General features: G+C 36.6%; 1 protein-coding gene across 1 annotated transcript in view; it reads right to left on the bottom strand.

Moving 5' to 3' along the window:
* The window catches only part of LOC124544388 (tetraspanin-2A), a 31495-nt gene extending 14110 nt beyond the window's left edge, over positions 1 to 17385 (bottom strand). The window contains exon 1 of the mRNA XM_047122916.1: positions 17184 to 17385. Coding sequence (XP_046978872.1) covers positions 17184 to 17291 — 108 coding nt within the window. The 5' untranslated portion in view covers positions 17292 to 17385. The remainder of the gene's footprint in view (positions 1 to 17183) is intronic.
* Between the last annotated feature and the right edge of the window lie 772 nt (positions 17386 to 18157).

Raw genomic sequence — 18157 nt, forward strand, 5'->3', positions numbered from 1 at the left:
AAATCGCTCAAAATATTCTTAAAAGAAATGCTCCTGTCAATAACGTAATGGGTTTTAAAACGGAACTTGTTAGAAATGTAATAAAATATTTTCTTGTTATAGTTTACGGTAGCGTTTGCGGAAGTAATGGAAAATCATTTTTGTGTCAAAAGTATTTCATTTCGAAAACTTTTCGCACAGAAATATTGCTATCCAATTCGACCTTGAAGTTTTACTGTCATAGCGTTTCTCAAAGAATTTTCACTTTAAAATATAATATAACGTGCAACTTCTTTGACAATTTGTATCAATTTTGCGACATGGCGCTCGCATTATGTGTCGTGCAATCGCGTCGACAAATTCTACTCATTTGCTTTCTTTTTCTTTCCCAAATAGACACATCTTCCATATTCGCAACGAGACGGAAGCTTCGAAACGTGACATGATATGAACTTGTTATTTTGCTCTCTTTGCAGCCAAATCAGTTACAGTTCAGGAATTGCATCTACAAAAATGATTCCATGATATATTGGGTAGCATGGAGTATAAGATTTGTCGAAAAGTTAAAGGCGAGTGAGACTTAAATTTTTCTTTATAACCTGTTTGTATTTAGTAAGTGAAAACGAACATTTAGAATACGGATTTATCAGAACTAGACCATCTATATTTGAATTTAATATACGACTGATGATGTTTGTTCATAATAAATATCACTACTTACATCAGAGCTGAGATTGCCGAAAATTTGTGGAGATTGGATTTACAAGCTGGGCAAACATAACAGTCTATTCATACTTAATTTATGTAACAATTTATTTCGACCTCGAAAAAGCTCGAAAATACAAAAAACCCGCATAACAACGTGGTGGGATAAGGTCCAAGTCCAAGAGTGGACCAATTATATTTCTTTGTTAAAATATTCAGGACTGGACATAAGGGCGACCAGATGGTACGCACTGCCCAAAGGTGTCATCTATTTTAATTTCTTACCATTCAAATTTACTGAATTAAAAATATAAATAAGCCATCTATTTTAATATTGTTATTATAAGATACTACGGACGTAGCGGCGTCATTGTTTATAGCTTATAATTTTTATGGTAGACAACTGAAATACGTCAGAATTTTAACTTAAACTTACGTGGAGTATTTTAGTTATACCAGAAATATCTCGTTCAAAACGTAGCCTCAGTGTTTTTGACAAATTGCGGAACATCAACTATCGGGCGAACTTTCTTACCTTATTCAAACTTGTACAATATTTAACTGCTCTTGTCTGTTCTCCTTCGTAATAGAATTTTTATTTCGTTTGTCGGACTTATTTTGTACAAACATGAAAAATTAATGCCCGTGTCTTCATTTATAAAAGACGGAGAATGGGAAATGTTTTGAGTTTTTTTTTATTTATAAACATGGTAAATGTCCCGAAATTAATAACTTTAATAATGTTTTGAGTTAACCAGAAAATAACTGTTTGGACTTCATTCGTGACTTATGTACTAAAATTAGTGAAAGATTCATATTGCTCGACTCAGACGAGTTTTATTGAGATACGGAAATATGCAGCATGCATTGTGCTATTTTTAATGCAATTAAGTTTTGACTTTTAAATATTAAAATTGACAACATTTTCTGTTTCCATATTTAAAACATTAATAATTACGGTTTTTAAATATCCATAAAATAATCTGAGTTAATTTAGATTTGATCAACGGATTGGAATTTTTACTTTGTGATGATAATGGTAATCTTCACTAATCTTACTAATGTCATCTTGAATATTTGTATCTAGCTATCTGGAATATCATAAACATAGCATAGTAAATAGCACTATATAAAAAGGTACATTATATCTGAATCCCCCTTATACGGGCAAAGCTGCGGGAATTGAATTATAAATGCGTAAGCGAGTTTGCTTATTCATCTGTTTGTTCACATGCGTTTCCGTCTTGAGAATTATTTGAAATTTCAGTGGTTTAGTTATTACAAGACCACTTTTTTTTTTTTTTTTTTTTTTTATGGCATAGGTGGCAAACGAGCAGGAGGTTCACCTGATGGAAAGTGACTACCACCGCCCATGGACATCCGCAACACCAGGGGGCTTGCAGGTGCGTTGCCGGCCTTTGAGAAAGGAGTACGCTCTTTTCTTGAAGGTTCCCATGTCGTATCGGTTCGGAAAAACCGCCGGCGAAAGCTGGTTCCACAAAGTAGTTGTGCGAGGCAGAAAATGTCTGAGAAATCGCGCTGTTGTGGATTTTCGGACATCAAGGTGGTGCGGGTGAAACTTAGAATTTTGGCGAGATGTCCGAAGGTGAAATTCAGCAGCCGGGATTAATCCGAACAATTCCTCGGAACATTCCCCGTGAAAAATTCGGTAGAAGATGCAGAGTGATCCAACATCTCTACGCAAAGCCAAAGGATCAAGGAGATCGGAAAGGGCTTGATCGTCGATAACTCGGGCCGCTCTACGTTGAATGCGGTCAAATGGAAGGAGCTGGTACTGGGGAGCACCCGCCCAGAGGTGAGAGCAGTACTCCATGTGAGGCCGAATTTGCGCCTTGTAAAGTTTTAGGCGATGGGCCGACGTGAAATACTGTCTCGCCTTGCTGAGCACACCCAGCTTTTTTGAAGCCAATTTGGCTTTGCCTTCCAATTGACCGCGGAACTGAACGAGGCTCGAAATATCAACGCCAAGTATTCCGATACTACCTGTAGCGGCTATCGGAATGTTCTCAAATTGTGGAGATACGACAAATGGTGTTTTTTTAGCGGTTAACGCGCAAACTTGCGTCTTTTTGGGGTTGAAATGGACTAGATTTAGTCGGCCCCAATTCGAGACTTCGTTTAACGAAGATTCGATTTCAGACACAAGTTTGTTCCGGTTCTCTTCGACGTTTTCCCGAGAAATATTAGCGCGGCCGGTGTATAAGGTGTCAACGGTATTGTCGTCTGCATAGCAATGAATGTTCCCGATTTGCAACAAATCATTGATATGCAGAAGAAACAGAGTGGGTGATAGAACGCAGCCTTGTGGAACACCAGCATTGACGATTTTTAAGTCGGAGCATGCACCGTCGACAACGACCTTGATGCTCCGATCTGCCAAAAAGCTGGTAATCCAATTGCATAATTTCCCGGGAAGCCCATAGGAAGGAAGCTTCGAAAGAAGCGCTTTGTGCCAGACGCGATCGAAGGCCTTCGCTATGTCCAAGCTGGCTGCTAATGCCTCCCCCTTGCTCTCAACTGCTTCAGCCCATCTATGAGTAAGGTAAACTAGAAGATCACCGGCCGACCGACCCCGACGGAAACCGTACTGGCGGTCGCTAATCAGCTGGTTCTCCTCTAGATACCGCAGGAGCTGGCAGTTAATAAGGGACTCCATTACCTTGGAGAGCAAGGAGGTGATGGCTATAGGCCTATAATTGGACGGATCTGAGCGGTTGCCTTTTTTAGGGATCGGGTGCACCAAAGCTGTCTTCCAGGAGTTCGGGACGACGCCTAATGTGTAGGATTGCCGGAAAAGACGCGTTAAGACCGGTGCCAACTCGGGAGCACATGTCCGTAGCACGATTGGAGGGATGCCATCAGGTCCACTCGACTTATGAATATCCAAGGAAAGAAGTGCTTTGCGAACTGCACTTTGCCGGAATTTAACCTCCGGCATCGTGGTATCACACCGCGGAATTGTCGGTGGAGACTTTCCTTGGTCATCCAGAGTCGAGTTCGACGCGAAGAGAGAGCCTAAAAGATCAGCTTTCTCTTTCGCGGTATGGGCCAATGACTCACCGTCCCTGTGCAGAGATGGAAACGAAGGCTGACAGAAATTCCCTAAGACAGCCTTAGCGAGAGACCAGAACGCACGTGTTCCTGAAGGGAGGCGCACTAGTCTTTCGCCAATTCTGCCAATGTACTCCGTCTTCGCCCTAGCAATCACGTTTTTGAGGGACCTAGAGGCAGAGTTATATTCCTTTTTGAATGCGCTGGTATTTACATCACGAGACGCAGATGCATTAGCCCAGGTTTGATAGCGTTCCCACTTTCGGCGTGATGCCGTTTTGCAGAAGCGACCAAACCAAGGCTGGGACTTGCCACCGATGGGTACTGCAGAGTAAGGAATGAATAGTTCCATACCCTGAAGCACCACATCGGCAACAGAGTCAGCAGCAGCGTTCGGATCATCCGGCGAGAAACAAATCTGCACCCATGGGTAAGATGCAAAAAAAGACCGCATCCCATCCCAATCTGCTGACTTGTAGTGCCATACTCGGCGGCACCCAACAAAGCGAGGACGTGAGTACCGCATAACCGGCACTGTACTCCGGACGAGACAGTGGTCCGACGAGCCCAGAGGGGGATCGACGGTAGCCTGATAGCCATCCGGATGCGAAGTCAGCAGAAGGTCCAACAGGGAAGGTGTATGATCCTCCACATCCGGTATTCGCGTTGGCGAGTTGACCAGTTGTGTCAGATCATATGCTAGAGCGAAGTCCAGAACAGATCTACCCGCATGATCGGTGGTGCGTGAGCCGAGCCATTCAGCGTGGTGGGCATTAAAGTCGCCCAGAATAATGATCTCTGCGGATGGAATCTGCTGCAGCACGGAATCTGTAGCCAATTGGACGTGCTCAACCAGTCGGTCGGTTTCGGCATTACCGCTATGGGACCTATAAAGGCACGCATAGATTCGCGGATGGTCATCGCAGTCTACACGCAGCCAGATAATCGATAGGTCCTGTCCTTCAAGGCTGCCGAGGCGTCGAGAACAGATATCATCTCTGACGTAAACGCATACCCCAGCTCGTGGCACAAAGGAATGTTCCAATTTGTACCCAGGGTACGAAAGAAAAGTCGTATCGGCAGGAGAAGATATCTGGGTCTCGGTTAGAAAGAGCAAGGCCGGCTTCGCCGTTTCCAGATGGTAGTGAACGGCGTTGAGGTTAGAGTTGAGTCCCCTTATGTTGCAGAAGTCCACAGCGAGGGTGGTAGGGGTTGCCTTATGATGCCTGCTCCGCTTGCCTCGAACAGTGGCGAGCGCAAAATTGCCCCCCCCAGAATTCGGAGGGCAGCCTGGGCATCCCTGCTCAGGTGGTGTATGTCCTGAACATGGATGCCCAGAGAGGGATTCTCCACCGCTGTCGCTGGTGGTACCCTCCTGGGGTAATTTAACCATATTCTGCACAACCATCAAGTTTTGGGGGGGAGGGGGATTGGGCCTCCGGAACTCTCACTTACCGGGCGAAACACGTTAGCATAGCTACCATTTTACGCCGATTTTAAGTGAGAGAGTGGTACTTCCCCGGGCGTGCCGGCCCATTCGGCTGTAACCCGAAGGTATACAGCGTGGCACTACCACTTACTTTAATACACAAACATTTTAATACGGAACCAGATTGGTAATAGATTTTTTTTTTATATAATATGTTGTCTATGGTTGATGTACTTTTCAGAAAAAGAATATAGTTTCATTAGGAAAATTGAGTTTCACTGTATATTCCCCACTACACAGGACGAATACATTTCTAAGTTAGAACATCAAAGATGAAAGTAATCAAGCAAAAACTGCAAGAATCAGGTCGCTGTAGCGGTTGCGGGAAGTCTTCCAGAGCGCTTCATAATCTCACAAGCAAAAAAGAGCCATATCTACGCATCATTATACTCTGTCTGCAAAAACCTTTGTCGAGACAACAACTCTGTTCGCAATCCATTAGGGCCTCGCCAAATGACGCGGAAAGTTGACTTGTACGTTTGTACGGTTTGCAGCGGGAAAAATCATATAATGCTAGGGCCAGACCGCCATTAACGCTCGAATTCACTCGCTGATACACGCTCTCGCGATGATAAATGGGACAATCTGGAAACGAAGCCGACTAACTAATAAATTTGAAACAAAGAAAAATCGATTCTGTCAAATTCTAGCCGGCTTATTTTTAATGGAGCGATTATTATGCTTGAGTTTACGAAAGTTTATTTGATAGCTACCATTTAACTAAATTACAGTTGTTTCTTAGAGTTTTATTTTAAAATTACTTTTGATCACTTCGTTTTAATATTAATACAAAAACTTGATGCTATAAATATGATATGGTTCGGTAAAATATGATCAAAAATGGTGTGTCAGCCGTGGATTTGCTTCCTGAATTACCAAACCTTATGAGATATCGCAAAAAAAAATTTTTTTTAATTAATTTGACCTGATTCTACTTTACGATGTAACTTTGGGGAAATTGAATAAATAATAAGCTGTAATTCAATTTCACTTATTCCGCTAACAGCAATAGTATATTAGCAACCGCTAACAGTAATAGTTCGAGAACCGGTGAGTTTGCCAGTATAATTTCATAGATAAGGAAAATTTTAGTTTCCTAGGTTGGTGATGCATTGGGATAGTGCGATCTTCGTGGTAGAGATACTTTTTATTTTCATGGGTAGACCAAATTGCTTATGTGTCAATAAAATAATTGCAATTTTTTAAGAACATGCAATTAAAAATGTATGTGAATTTTTAAAAGTTTAACTTAAGTAACAAACATTCCACCATTAATAATTAAAACGAACGCTTTTTTTCATATCGGATATAACTCAATTTATATTCTTGTCCGATGCTACGTAGACTATGTTTTGTTCGTTTTGGGAGCCAAAGACAGAGTTTTTGTGATGTTAAAAATTTATAGCATCGTAAAAACTCGCACCGCGTTTGTCTGCCGCGTGAAAAGCGTCGTATATGGCATTACAATGTAGATACGTGAATATTTTACGCGTTAAATTTTATATCAAACCATAGATTACTACATAAAGGGCACCTAAGAAAATCTAGACGAAATTGTTCGTGAAACTTATTTTGTCAACACGTGACAAGTCTATCAGGAGTCGAGCAGCACTATTTCGGTAATGTCGCGCCGATTTCACATCCAGAGGAACCGTCAGTTCTGTCTCCCTCTGTATCTCCTCTGAGACACCTGTGAATCCGGAATAATAAAGACTTTTACAACGTTTCAAAATGGGACTTTTTCTCGCAATTCAACCGCAGCGTGCACTTAAGGGATTTGAATATCTTATATGGTAGATTTTATCTATTCCACGCAACTCCCGGGAACGAATCCGTTCCGAATTTTAAGTTTTTAAACAAACACTTAACACCTCCAACGTTTGACGTTTGAGTTGGGTTAATCGGCTTTATTTTAACGTGGATAAGTCAAAATTTATATAATCGAAATTTTGTTTTCAGTTAAAGCGAACAAGAGTCCAATTTGGTATAAATTGCAATCATACAGTTAAAAGTGACTTCTTTACGGGTCCGCCCAGCGACTTAGCGTTGCCGTTTACGGAGAACATTGCGGAAAAATAAATTTTGTAAATGGAATAAGGCGCCAGAGTCAGCGAAAATACATGGAATTCAAGACGTGGGCGTTTTGTTTTTTCAATTTCGAAAACGTTGCCTTAATCTTCCACAATGCTTCCCTCCTCAAAACCCCCTTTTTGCCTGATACATATTTATTCTTATATTAAACATCTCAATTGAAAGTATTTCGTATTTCATTTTCTATAAAAGTAAAAGTACATTCGACATATTTTAAAGGTTAAATTAATATTTTCTGAAGCGCATAATCAACTAATTGAAGGCAACGAAGCAAGATCCTGAACTTTTTGCTGAAGTTGAACGAGGGAAGCGTCTTCTTTTTACAGGCAATTATTAATTTAAGTAGCTTAGACTCTAGGTATTTATATTGAATCGTATTTATATTAAGAGTATATTTTTCTGTAGAACTACATACGGCTATATATGAGTATTGCAAAAATAGTTTCTGAGTTTACAGTGTATTCCAAACTGGTAGCAATTTCAATAAACTTGTATAATGATGTATCAAAACTCTTTGTAATAGTAGTGTAGGTGTAGGTAAAATATTATACGATTATCTGAAATATGTAAAGAAAAATTCTTGATTATCTATGCTATTGACGTTCAGCTTACTGTCTTATATATCTCGGACTGTCAGAAATATAGAAAACTTTCGTTTAATGACTCATTCTAAAAAAAAAGAAAGTTTACCTGAAAGGTGAATTTTCATCGTCAATGAATTAAATTAATGTATTACTAATCGATATAAATTAATTCAGATTCCCAACCGGTGTTCATCATAAACTGAAATCGTAGACTCGTAAACCATTGTATATTAGCTGGAAGATTTCATTAAGTGTATTCCAATTAACTAATTGTGATTATTTATCCGTTTCAAAACTTTAACAAATCTTTCCTGTTCAGTAATTATATCTATTTTAATGATCGCTACGCAGAATTAATTTAGAAGAAATTAATTCGAATGTTCGAAATACAAAATATAAGTTAAGTTTATTTTATTATTTTTGATTAAAAGAAATTTACAATTTCTATTCGAATGTTTAGAAATAAACCTTCTACGATATAATAGCTTCGTTTTGCAGAAGTTCGTCACAAAAATAGAACCGTATGCAGAGGTGACATTTTAAATGGGAACACTGATCCATCTTGGCACAATTCCAAAAGTCAATTATTGGAAGTGACCTCGCGGGTCGACTCAAGCAATTATTTCTCATTTGTGCAGGAACACCTTAACGATTGTTCAGGTTTGAATGACACTTGACGTTCAGCATTTTTGGCGTCAACTCGCTCGACACTCCAATTTAAAGCGGTATTACGATTATCGTTCATTTTATAGTCATGAGTTTGATACGGTTTGAAGTTATAGTTCATATCCGCGATCGTATAATGTGATTGATTTTAGGCAAAATAAAATTTCTACGAAGTGTGAATTAATTTTTGCTTCTGTCTTAAATTAATGTGATCTCGATGCTTTCGAGGCTAAATTTAAAAATACAGATAAAGGAGATATGGAAATAGGAAAAAGCTGTTCAGGTTTTCTGGAATTTTAAACGTTAGACTATTACGTTTTTTTTTGTTACAGGCAAATTCATCTTTTTCAAACTCTTGATAAATAAAATGTTTTTTCAACTGTATAAGCTTTACTAAAATTAACAATCGATCTTGTACAATTCATTGTAAATTTACAATATTTAATAATCACCTTCAGAGATGACCGTACTAATTATCAGTCATAGAATATAAAACTTCAAACTTTATTCCTTTAACGATTACTGAAACCAAAGAGCACTTAACAGTAATTGAGGTAACTCTTTAAGAATTTTGTCGATATATCCAGTTCTCATAACTTAGTATATATATATTTTACTAGTACTTGAATAATATATCATATAAATATTAAATTACCCAAAGTAAACTTAACAATTTCTTTGGAGAATAGACCACATTATATGAAAATGATATTGGCGATTTAATAAATAATATGGTTGAAAATTATTAATTATTTAGCGATCAATCTATTCGGAATTGATACACGTTTACAAGACCGCTTTGGTAAGGAATTTAATCACTAATAATATTCACAGAATTATCCTTTATAATGTAAGACCTATAATAATCAGAATTTATGTTAAGTGGAAATTTGTCATCAATTGAGGAAATTTATTTATGGTGATTGTGTTGGGACATATTTTGCATTGGAAAGATGGAATGAAGTACATGTATATATATATATACATTAGGGACTTAAAGCAATCCTTAAAAGAATGGAATACTCAAGAAATATTGACAATGCACTGAAAAGACAAAAGGTCATGGAAAACAGTCAAAAGAACTACAAAGTCTCACATCGCCGATGTTTACTGGGCGGAATTGCTTTTTGCAAGACCGTCTAGGTAGGTAGTACCCACTTATTAGATATTCCACCATAAATCAGCAGTTCTCAGTATTGTTGTATTCCAGTTTAAAGGGTACCCTCCCTAGGACCGAGTAAAGGAAATAACACATTAGTTTCTAAGGTTGTTGGCACATTGGTGTTGTAGGGAATGGTTAATATTTCTTACAGTATCATTCTATATGGGTGGTGGTGACAACTTACCATCCGGTAGGCTATTTGCTCAAATACCATCATAAAAAATATATCCAACAATGATCATAAATAGCTATGACGATTCAGGTTTTATTAAAACTCACCATACTGACCTATTACCTAAATATCACATATGCTACAGTAATATTTATTCAGGAAATAAAAAAGTATCTCGATTTTCAATAACCAGCATCGAAAGTACAATAGCTCGTTTTAACAATAAGGTTTTGATTACGCGTTTCATACAAATCATTTCCTTACATCCTATATGTATATAGTCAGGTATTAATAAAATCGGCAACATTATTAATAGGGAATGTAAAAAAAAATGAATGAATATAAATATATAAATATTGGACAACATTACATACATTCTGATCCCAATGTAAGTAGCTAAAGCATTTGGGTTATCGAAAATCTGACGTAACGACGGTACCAGAAACACCCAGACCCAAGACAACATAGAAAACTAATAAAATTTTTCTACATCGACTCGACCAGAAATCGCGCCTGAGTTGTGTATCCATGAAAACCGGTGTACACACTAATCCACCACGGAGGTCGGTCAGTTTTAGGTAAGGTAGTTTATAAGCTACCTTTATACAAAACCGAGCAACATTAAAGTTTGTTTATGAAAATTATTTCAGCTGGTGAGAATTATGAATCACTAGAAAGGGCTCCTTAAAGTGGTATTTCTAAGAAGGGAAATAAATAAATACTGAAGCGACCGAAAATAAGTACTGAGTGGGCGAATTTAATAAGAAACGGGCGAATATTTTATTATAGGTGAAGGTAGAACATATATAATGTTTGCATAAGAATTAATATGCTAGCTATTTGTATGTTTAAATACTGTCTTGATTTAAAAAGTATGACTGCCTTGTTGGTAAAGTAATGTTCAGATTTTAACGTAGATATGCCTTTTCTCTGTAGGAGATCTTATGTCAAATGCTTCGTCTGGTCAATACTAAGGTATTGAGTTTTTCTGAGAATAGATTCTAAGTAACAATACGCCAATTTATGACTTTAAAACTCCCTGGAAAGTATTCCCATTGGTGCTGTGCCTCAAATTTTGGAAATTAGCGTATTGTGTATTGGAATATGTGATTTAGGTAACGTTAAGTGCACATACCTGGGCACATACTAGAGCTAGGGAAAATATACAGTTGGCTATTCAGGCTATTCCATTGATAATGATTGCCGTGACTGAAACCGTTCATAAGGCTGCTACTATTAACATTAGACAACAGGTTTAATCTCGTGTGGAGCAATAGATGCATCCATCTATACTAAGTATTGCTGTATGGCGGTATTGACGTTCTGGTTCGACTGGAATAACGATAAAGGACGTAAGGTTGATGGCTTACCGACAGTAAAGTCATAATTTATACTTCAGGCAGTGCTCATTTTAGGGTTAATGACTTTTACATAACCCTATTGTTGCTAATTGTTTTGGCAAAACAAAATCCGTTCCTATTTGTACTAATACAAGGAAGATTTATTACTAAGTTTAACTCGTACATCTTAGTAGCTGTCTTGTTTATTTCTTCGTCAGAATCGTTTCACTCAAACTTGACATGAAAAATTGTATTGACATTTTATTTCTTAAGCTCTTATCATTTATCAAAATTTTTATAAACTTTTTAAATGATTTCGTCGTTGTTCCTAAAATATATAGCTTTAATCTGCACTTATATGGTAAGAGATTAAACTAGGCTAATAACAGTAGCCTGTAAATTTCCCACTACTGCGCTAATGCCTCCTCTCCCTTTGAGGAGAAGGTTCGGAACATATTCCACCACGCTGTTCAAATGTGGGTTGTTGGAATACACATGTGGCAGAATTTCTATGAAATTAGACAAATGTAGTTTTCCTCACGATGTTTTCCTTCACCGCCGAACACGAGATGAATTATAAACACAAATTAAGCACATGAATATTCAGTGATGCTTGCCTGGGTTTGAACCCGCAATCATCGGTTAAGATGTACCAATTCTAACCACTGGGCCATCTCTGCTCCTGAACTATGTTTATCAAAACAATACTTTAACAGACCTATAAGTTCACTACCCTTATAGTTGATGTTTAATTTTCCTAATTAACCGTGCCTAATAACCGCTGTATCGAGCAAGTTATGTAAGACAATTTACTGCTGACGCCGCGTGCCGCTAATGTTTGCCTTAGATAGCGATAAGGGCGATGACACAGTGCAATTACTATTGTATTAATTTTAAATAATTACATAGTATTAAAGAAAGTCGCTTTCTCTGTACCTATTTCTCTATGTATGCTTAAATATTTAAAACTACGCAACGGATTTTGATGCGGTTTTTTTAATAGATAAAGTTACTTGAGAAGGTTTTTTAATACAATACATGGACAATTTTAGTAAAGACACACTGATAATTTTAGAAGTTTCTACTGTGATGTCATATTTTTGCACCCGTGCGAAGACGGAGCCGGTCGCTAGTTTTAACAATATAACATACCTTCGAAATGATCAAAACATCCTGACTCATTTCGAACCTCGTGAAATTTTAAAAGATATCATCTATAAAGTTACTGGTTTCCGTTTGCTACCACTAGGTATTACTACTTATAGTTTGGAAAGGGGATAGGGATTTAAAGATGAGTCAGCTAGTGTAATTACAGTCACAAAAGATTTTTCAGAGGTGAATTGAGTGTGTGGCTTTTATTTTGACTAGTACAGTATAACAGGTCCTCTGATCTGATCTTAGAACAATGTTCCAACAATATTAGCCCTCAACTTATAAAAATATGAAATCGTCATGTAAATATAGTCTTTATATCAGGAGACTTTAATTAGCTCGTTATATACTGAAGCCTCTGAAACGGGCGGTGTTTTTTTGATATCAATTTTTATACTAAAGAAGCGTTACCAAAAAAACATGATCTGCTTAAACTTGGATTTTTTTTTAATAAACGGACGAACAAATTGACACCTGATGGTGAATTCATCACCACCCGTAGACGATAGCGAAGTAAAATACCTTACATCACAGATGCACCACCTTGGTAACTAAGATGTTATGTCCGTTGTACCTGTACTTAGACTGCCTTAATCACTCTTCAAACAGGAAGGCAGTAATACTGAGTACTGCTACTTGGCGATAGAATATCTGATGTGGGTACCCAGGCTTGAGCAAAGTCCTACCACCGAGTAAAATTTATAAATGTATATTCACTAGATCTTTTTTGTGACAATGTGTACTTAAAATTCAATGATGGATTTTTTAAAAGAAGTGAAAGGGCAACAATTAAGAAGTCATTCACTTTGTCATTTTTTATATTAGAATATTAGTTACTTTTTTACTTTCATGTTCACGTGTAAGTTTTAAATTTGACAGATAAGTCTAGAATATCATTATTCCCAAATTACTTATTATTATTTACAATCGGATAAAATCGTACTTATTTAACCATTTCTATCGAAGTTTTTTGATAGCTCGTTAAAGCTTTGTAATAAACAGATTGAAAGGCATTGAAATAACTGCATGATTTTTGTTTTAAATTTAATAATTAGGTTTGAAATATCATACATGTAAATAACTATTTTAACAATATCCGGATGTAGTGAAACTGACTATACGCAATCGTTGAACTAGAATTTTGATAAGGCTATACTTCTTATCTTTACTAATTTCACACATAAGAAAGAGATAGCAATGTTTTATTCCCGATAAATTTTTTGTTAGTTATTAAGAAATAATTGTCTCTCGTATCGGAAAATTGCTTACGAATTAAAAACATTTTTCATTCTGTGAAATGTGTCTGATTTTAATATCATTGTGTAACCACTTGTCTGAGAATGAAATGACAAGTTAAATCAGATCTACCCAATGTGCGCTTACCCTTAGGCTACCCCTCTCTACAAAATTACCGGCCCGAGGCCATAATTCGTCTGTCCATCTAAAATTATGTGGAACATCTGCCTTTTTATATAACTTTCTTAAGTTTAATTTTGTTTCATAAATTTCCTGTTCGTGAGTTTTTCTTAAAACCACGTTACGTTAATTAGCTTCAGAGAGATACGATTATGAAATATAATTTAATAATTAATCAGAACTTCTTGGATAATTATACTTTAAAAAAATATGTTTTATTAATTTCTGCCCGTGGCTTCACTTGCAAGAGCACTCAAGAAACTCAACAATCTAGCACCAGTTTGCGATGTCTTTTTTTGTACTCTTACTCCTAGGGGAAAGAGAAACAAACGAAGGCAATTTAGCATTTTTAATATTAGGTAAAACCACAATGAGTAACTTCAACATATTATGTTTCGATTGTGAACGTAGTACGCTTAGAAATGAATTCGTCTTTGAAGTAAAAGTAAAAAATACACAAAAAGAGGCAATCGAGATCAAATAACCTGGTAACTAAATACGATCAAAAACAAACATAACGAACAATTGCTTTCGATAAAAGAAACTGTACAATTACATCGACAAACGAACGACAAAGACACTCATAACAGTTGAATCTATATTTTAATAAATGACGTTTTTCCGCAACGCCTCTTTAGTATTAAAACGCAACCCGTTTCAAGGAAGGTTTTAGTTTATTAGTATACGACCTAATTATTATCATCTCCCCGTATAAAGTTTACTGACGTAACGATTTTGTATTCTTATATTAGAAAGAGAAGCATTGTTTACATATTTCTTTAAGAAGGCAGACTAACTACTCGCCTTGTGTATTTTAGCTATTTCCACAGTATTATGTCGTATGGCATCCTACTCTGGGGTAATGCAGCTGACATTAACACTATTTTTGTACTGCAGAAGAGGGCTATTCGTGCAATTTATAACCTGAGCCCAAAAGATTCGTTAAGATGTAGATTTAAAGAAATTAAAATAATGACGTACGAATGTCGCTTCTCAATTTGTTTTTGATAATATTATGTATGTACGCAAAAACATAAATGATTTTTCCAGAAATTGTGACGTACATTCCATTAATACTAGGAACAAGAATAAACTTGCTACGCCTAGTACCCGATTACACAGGGTTAGTAAATCTTTTTGGGGCAATGTATACGTTTTTACAACAGGATCCCAGAAAATGTTCAACAATATTCAATTATAAAATTCAAAAGAATCGTTAAAAAGCGTTGTGTGCTAAAGGATATTACAGCACTAAGGACTTTCTAGTTGACTGCACACCTTGGGAATGAGATGATCGGTTCCAGACTATTCCAAATGACAAGAATATGTTTATGATCCGGCTGAATTTCTTTCGCCGGTTCTTCTCAGGTCTGAGGTATTATATTTCGAACCGGTGGTAGATTTTCGACAGTAAATAAGAAAGTGTAAACACTTCTATTTTGAATAAAGGTTTTTGACTTTTGACTTTGACTTGACTTTAACTAATAACTGTCAAAGTTAAAACCGTGTCTGCAATACTATCTAACTCAATCATTAAAAAGAAAACCGAAATACAAAGTTTTATTGATTGCCAGTTAAATTATAAGTGATGGTATAATTTTTTTGATGGAATGCAGGAATGACAACTGAGGCTTTAAATGAAGTATGCATGATAGACGCCGGTACCCAGGACACAAAATGCGCCTTCGTACACCGGAATACCCCACAAAAAAACCAGCATTATCCTCTCCGGATAGGCATCAAGGGATCGCTTTCGCATACCGCGACCCATCCAAACCCTACTTCCGGTAATTATTTTCTTATCATTGACATCATTGTAAGTAATGAAATGTATGATTAAATAACGCGAACGATAAACGAGGATGTATCCACTTGTTTCAAAACGTAAATTTGTTCATTTAACTTTAAACAAAAATCATAATAAAAGGAATTTAACAATGGTAAATTTGTTATAATTATTTATGATTCACTATGATTCGGTTACTCGGAAAACAGGACAAGTGGCTTATCAAGCTGATAAAGGTGCTTACGCCCTTTAGTTAACGACGCTCAATAACATTTAATGCGATATTGAATTATTTCACGAATGAAAATATCGATTCGTTTCTATAATATTCGTGACCCATTTAGGTGATAAGCTTGACTTTTTGAAATAAGATAGTTAGATAGAGATGGCACAGAGAAGTTATGTGGGAGCCGGTTGTGATGCAATGGGCACGTTATGCGGAGGCATGAGGTCCATGGTATGAGGAACGTCTTAAGCGTAAATATGGATGAATAAAGAGGAAGGGGACGACCAATGAAATGGTGGTTGTGTGAAAGACGAAATGCCTGAAAGGAATGTTATTTGTGAGATCACGTCAGAAGAGAAAGTAAAATTTGGATAAGGGCAGGAGAATAGTGATGAAGTAGAGATGACTCATGATAACGTTTGCATTTACGATGATTTCGGGTATGTATGTGTATATAATTCATTCTGTGCACAGCAAAGAAGAGAAACATCGTGTAAATAAATAAAAAATTCTGTCACATGTTTATATATGAACTTCTACACAATTAGTTTCAAAAAACCCTCTCAAATCAAGACATTCTATTTTGGGATATTCCCTTAATTTTTATTTACTATAAATAGAATACTGAATAACATAAAACTTTTATTCGCACTAACATCAACAAAGAAAATGCATTCACAAGAAATAACCCTTCAAAATGCACATAAACGGTATCAATTAACTAAACTTAAAAATCAATCAATAAAAGAAAAAAGAAACACAAAGTGATCTGACGTCACAAGATAGACCCACAGATGACCCAATAAGAATAACCATATATGTTTATTATGACGCAGCATGTATTTGACAACGGAAACGTAGTAAACGCCATATCTTAAGACGATTAGTCATAAGTTTCAGACACAATCTTAATCATGACTGCGAGTCGAACATCGAAAAAGTTTTTATATTTATTACATTCAGGAGATTTACGAGTCATTGTTGGTTCAACACCTTTTATCATTATAATGGTAAAGTTTGACGCTTATACTAGTAAGATTCTTTCGTGTATAACGAAATTAAATGTGATAGAAATAACAAAAAATAAGGACATTAAATTTACCCGGGTTTGATCTAGTGATCTTTCGTTAATATCCACGTGTCTACCTACGAGGCAACGTATCAACCATGAGTCAACCTAATAATGTTTCACAACGAACAGCGCAAACAATTTTCAATTACGTCGTTGCATTTCTGAAATCGAATCTAGTGCTGTACCGTAAATACTAACAACTAATTCAAAGTAAACACACTGAGAGAAATAGAGTTGGAAGGAACCACTACTTCCAATTCCCAATACCCACCCACAGTACAACGTTGAAGCAGAACAAAGTGTACTTGATACAATAAATCTGGGACTCCAGTTTCCCGACCGCCGGTCCTTGTCCTCCGCCTCTGCCAACCCCTGCCATAGCACTTTAATATTTCACTTCACTACAAACAGTTTTGTCTCTTGAAACTTATTTAGGGCTGTCCATTCAGACGATCGGATCGTTACTGCCCGCTATCAGTGAGATAAAGCGTTACACATAGCTAGGTTATCTATATTTGCGAAGATAAAGGTTTGATATGGCGTTGGTTTCAATTGCCACACCTGTTTGTTGTAGTTTTTTTAACATATTTTCATGTCACATAACCTCTTTTGTGTCCTTCGATCATACTATAAAGAAATACGGTGAGATTGACATAATTACATGACAGATAGAAAACGTCTTTGCGTAAAAAATATTAAACTTGCAGCTTACGTGAATTGTTACCATCAAATTTGACCTTGAAATATATCTATTTTAAATTTAGTAATAAACAAAAAATACATTTTTCGATTTACTCAAAGAAGATTTTCTCAAAATATTTTCTCTTACCTCGTAATTCTTAGCTTAAAGGATAGAGTAAGCCATTGAAGTAGGAAGACTTCATTTGTATTGTAGTTCACAATACAAGCTACGAGCACTGAGTGATGAACATATATTATTTGCCTTTTTAAATCTATTCTATTTACAAAATATTATACTTTTGAGTCGAGATGGCCCAGTGGTTAGAACGCGTGCATCTTAACCGATGATTGCGGGTTCTAACCCAGGCAAGCTCCGCTGATTCGTGCTCCGCACATCTCGTGCTCTGCGGTGAAGGAAAACATCGTGAGGAAACCTGCATGTGACATTGTTGTTGTTTGTTGTTGTATACTTTTAAATGACAATGACGAATCTAATCCTTTTTTCAATAGCGAATCATTACACATACTTATTTATTGTCAAATAAGACACTACTATCGGTTCCA

This window comes from Vanessa cardui, chromosome 4, assembly GCF_905220365.1.
Source record: "Vanessa cardui chromosome 4, ilVanCard2.1, whole genome shotgun sequence".
Taxonomy (NCBI): Eukaryota; Metazoa; Arthropoda; class Insecta; order Lepidoptera; family Nymphalidae; genus Vanessa; species Vanessa cardui.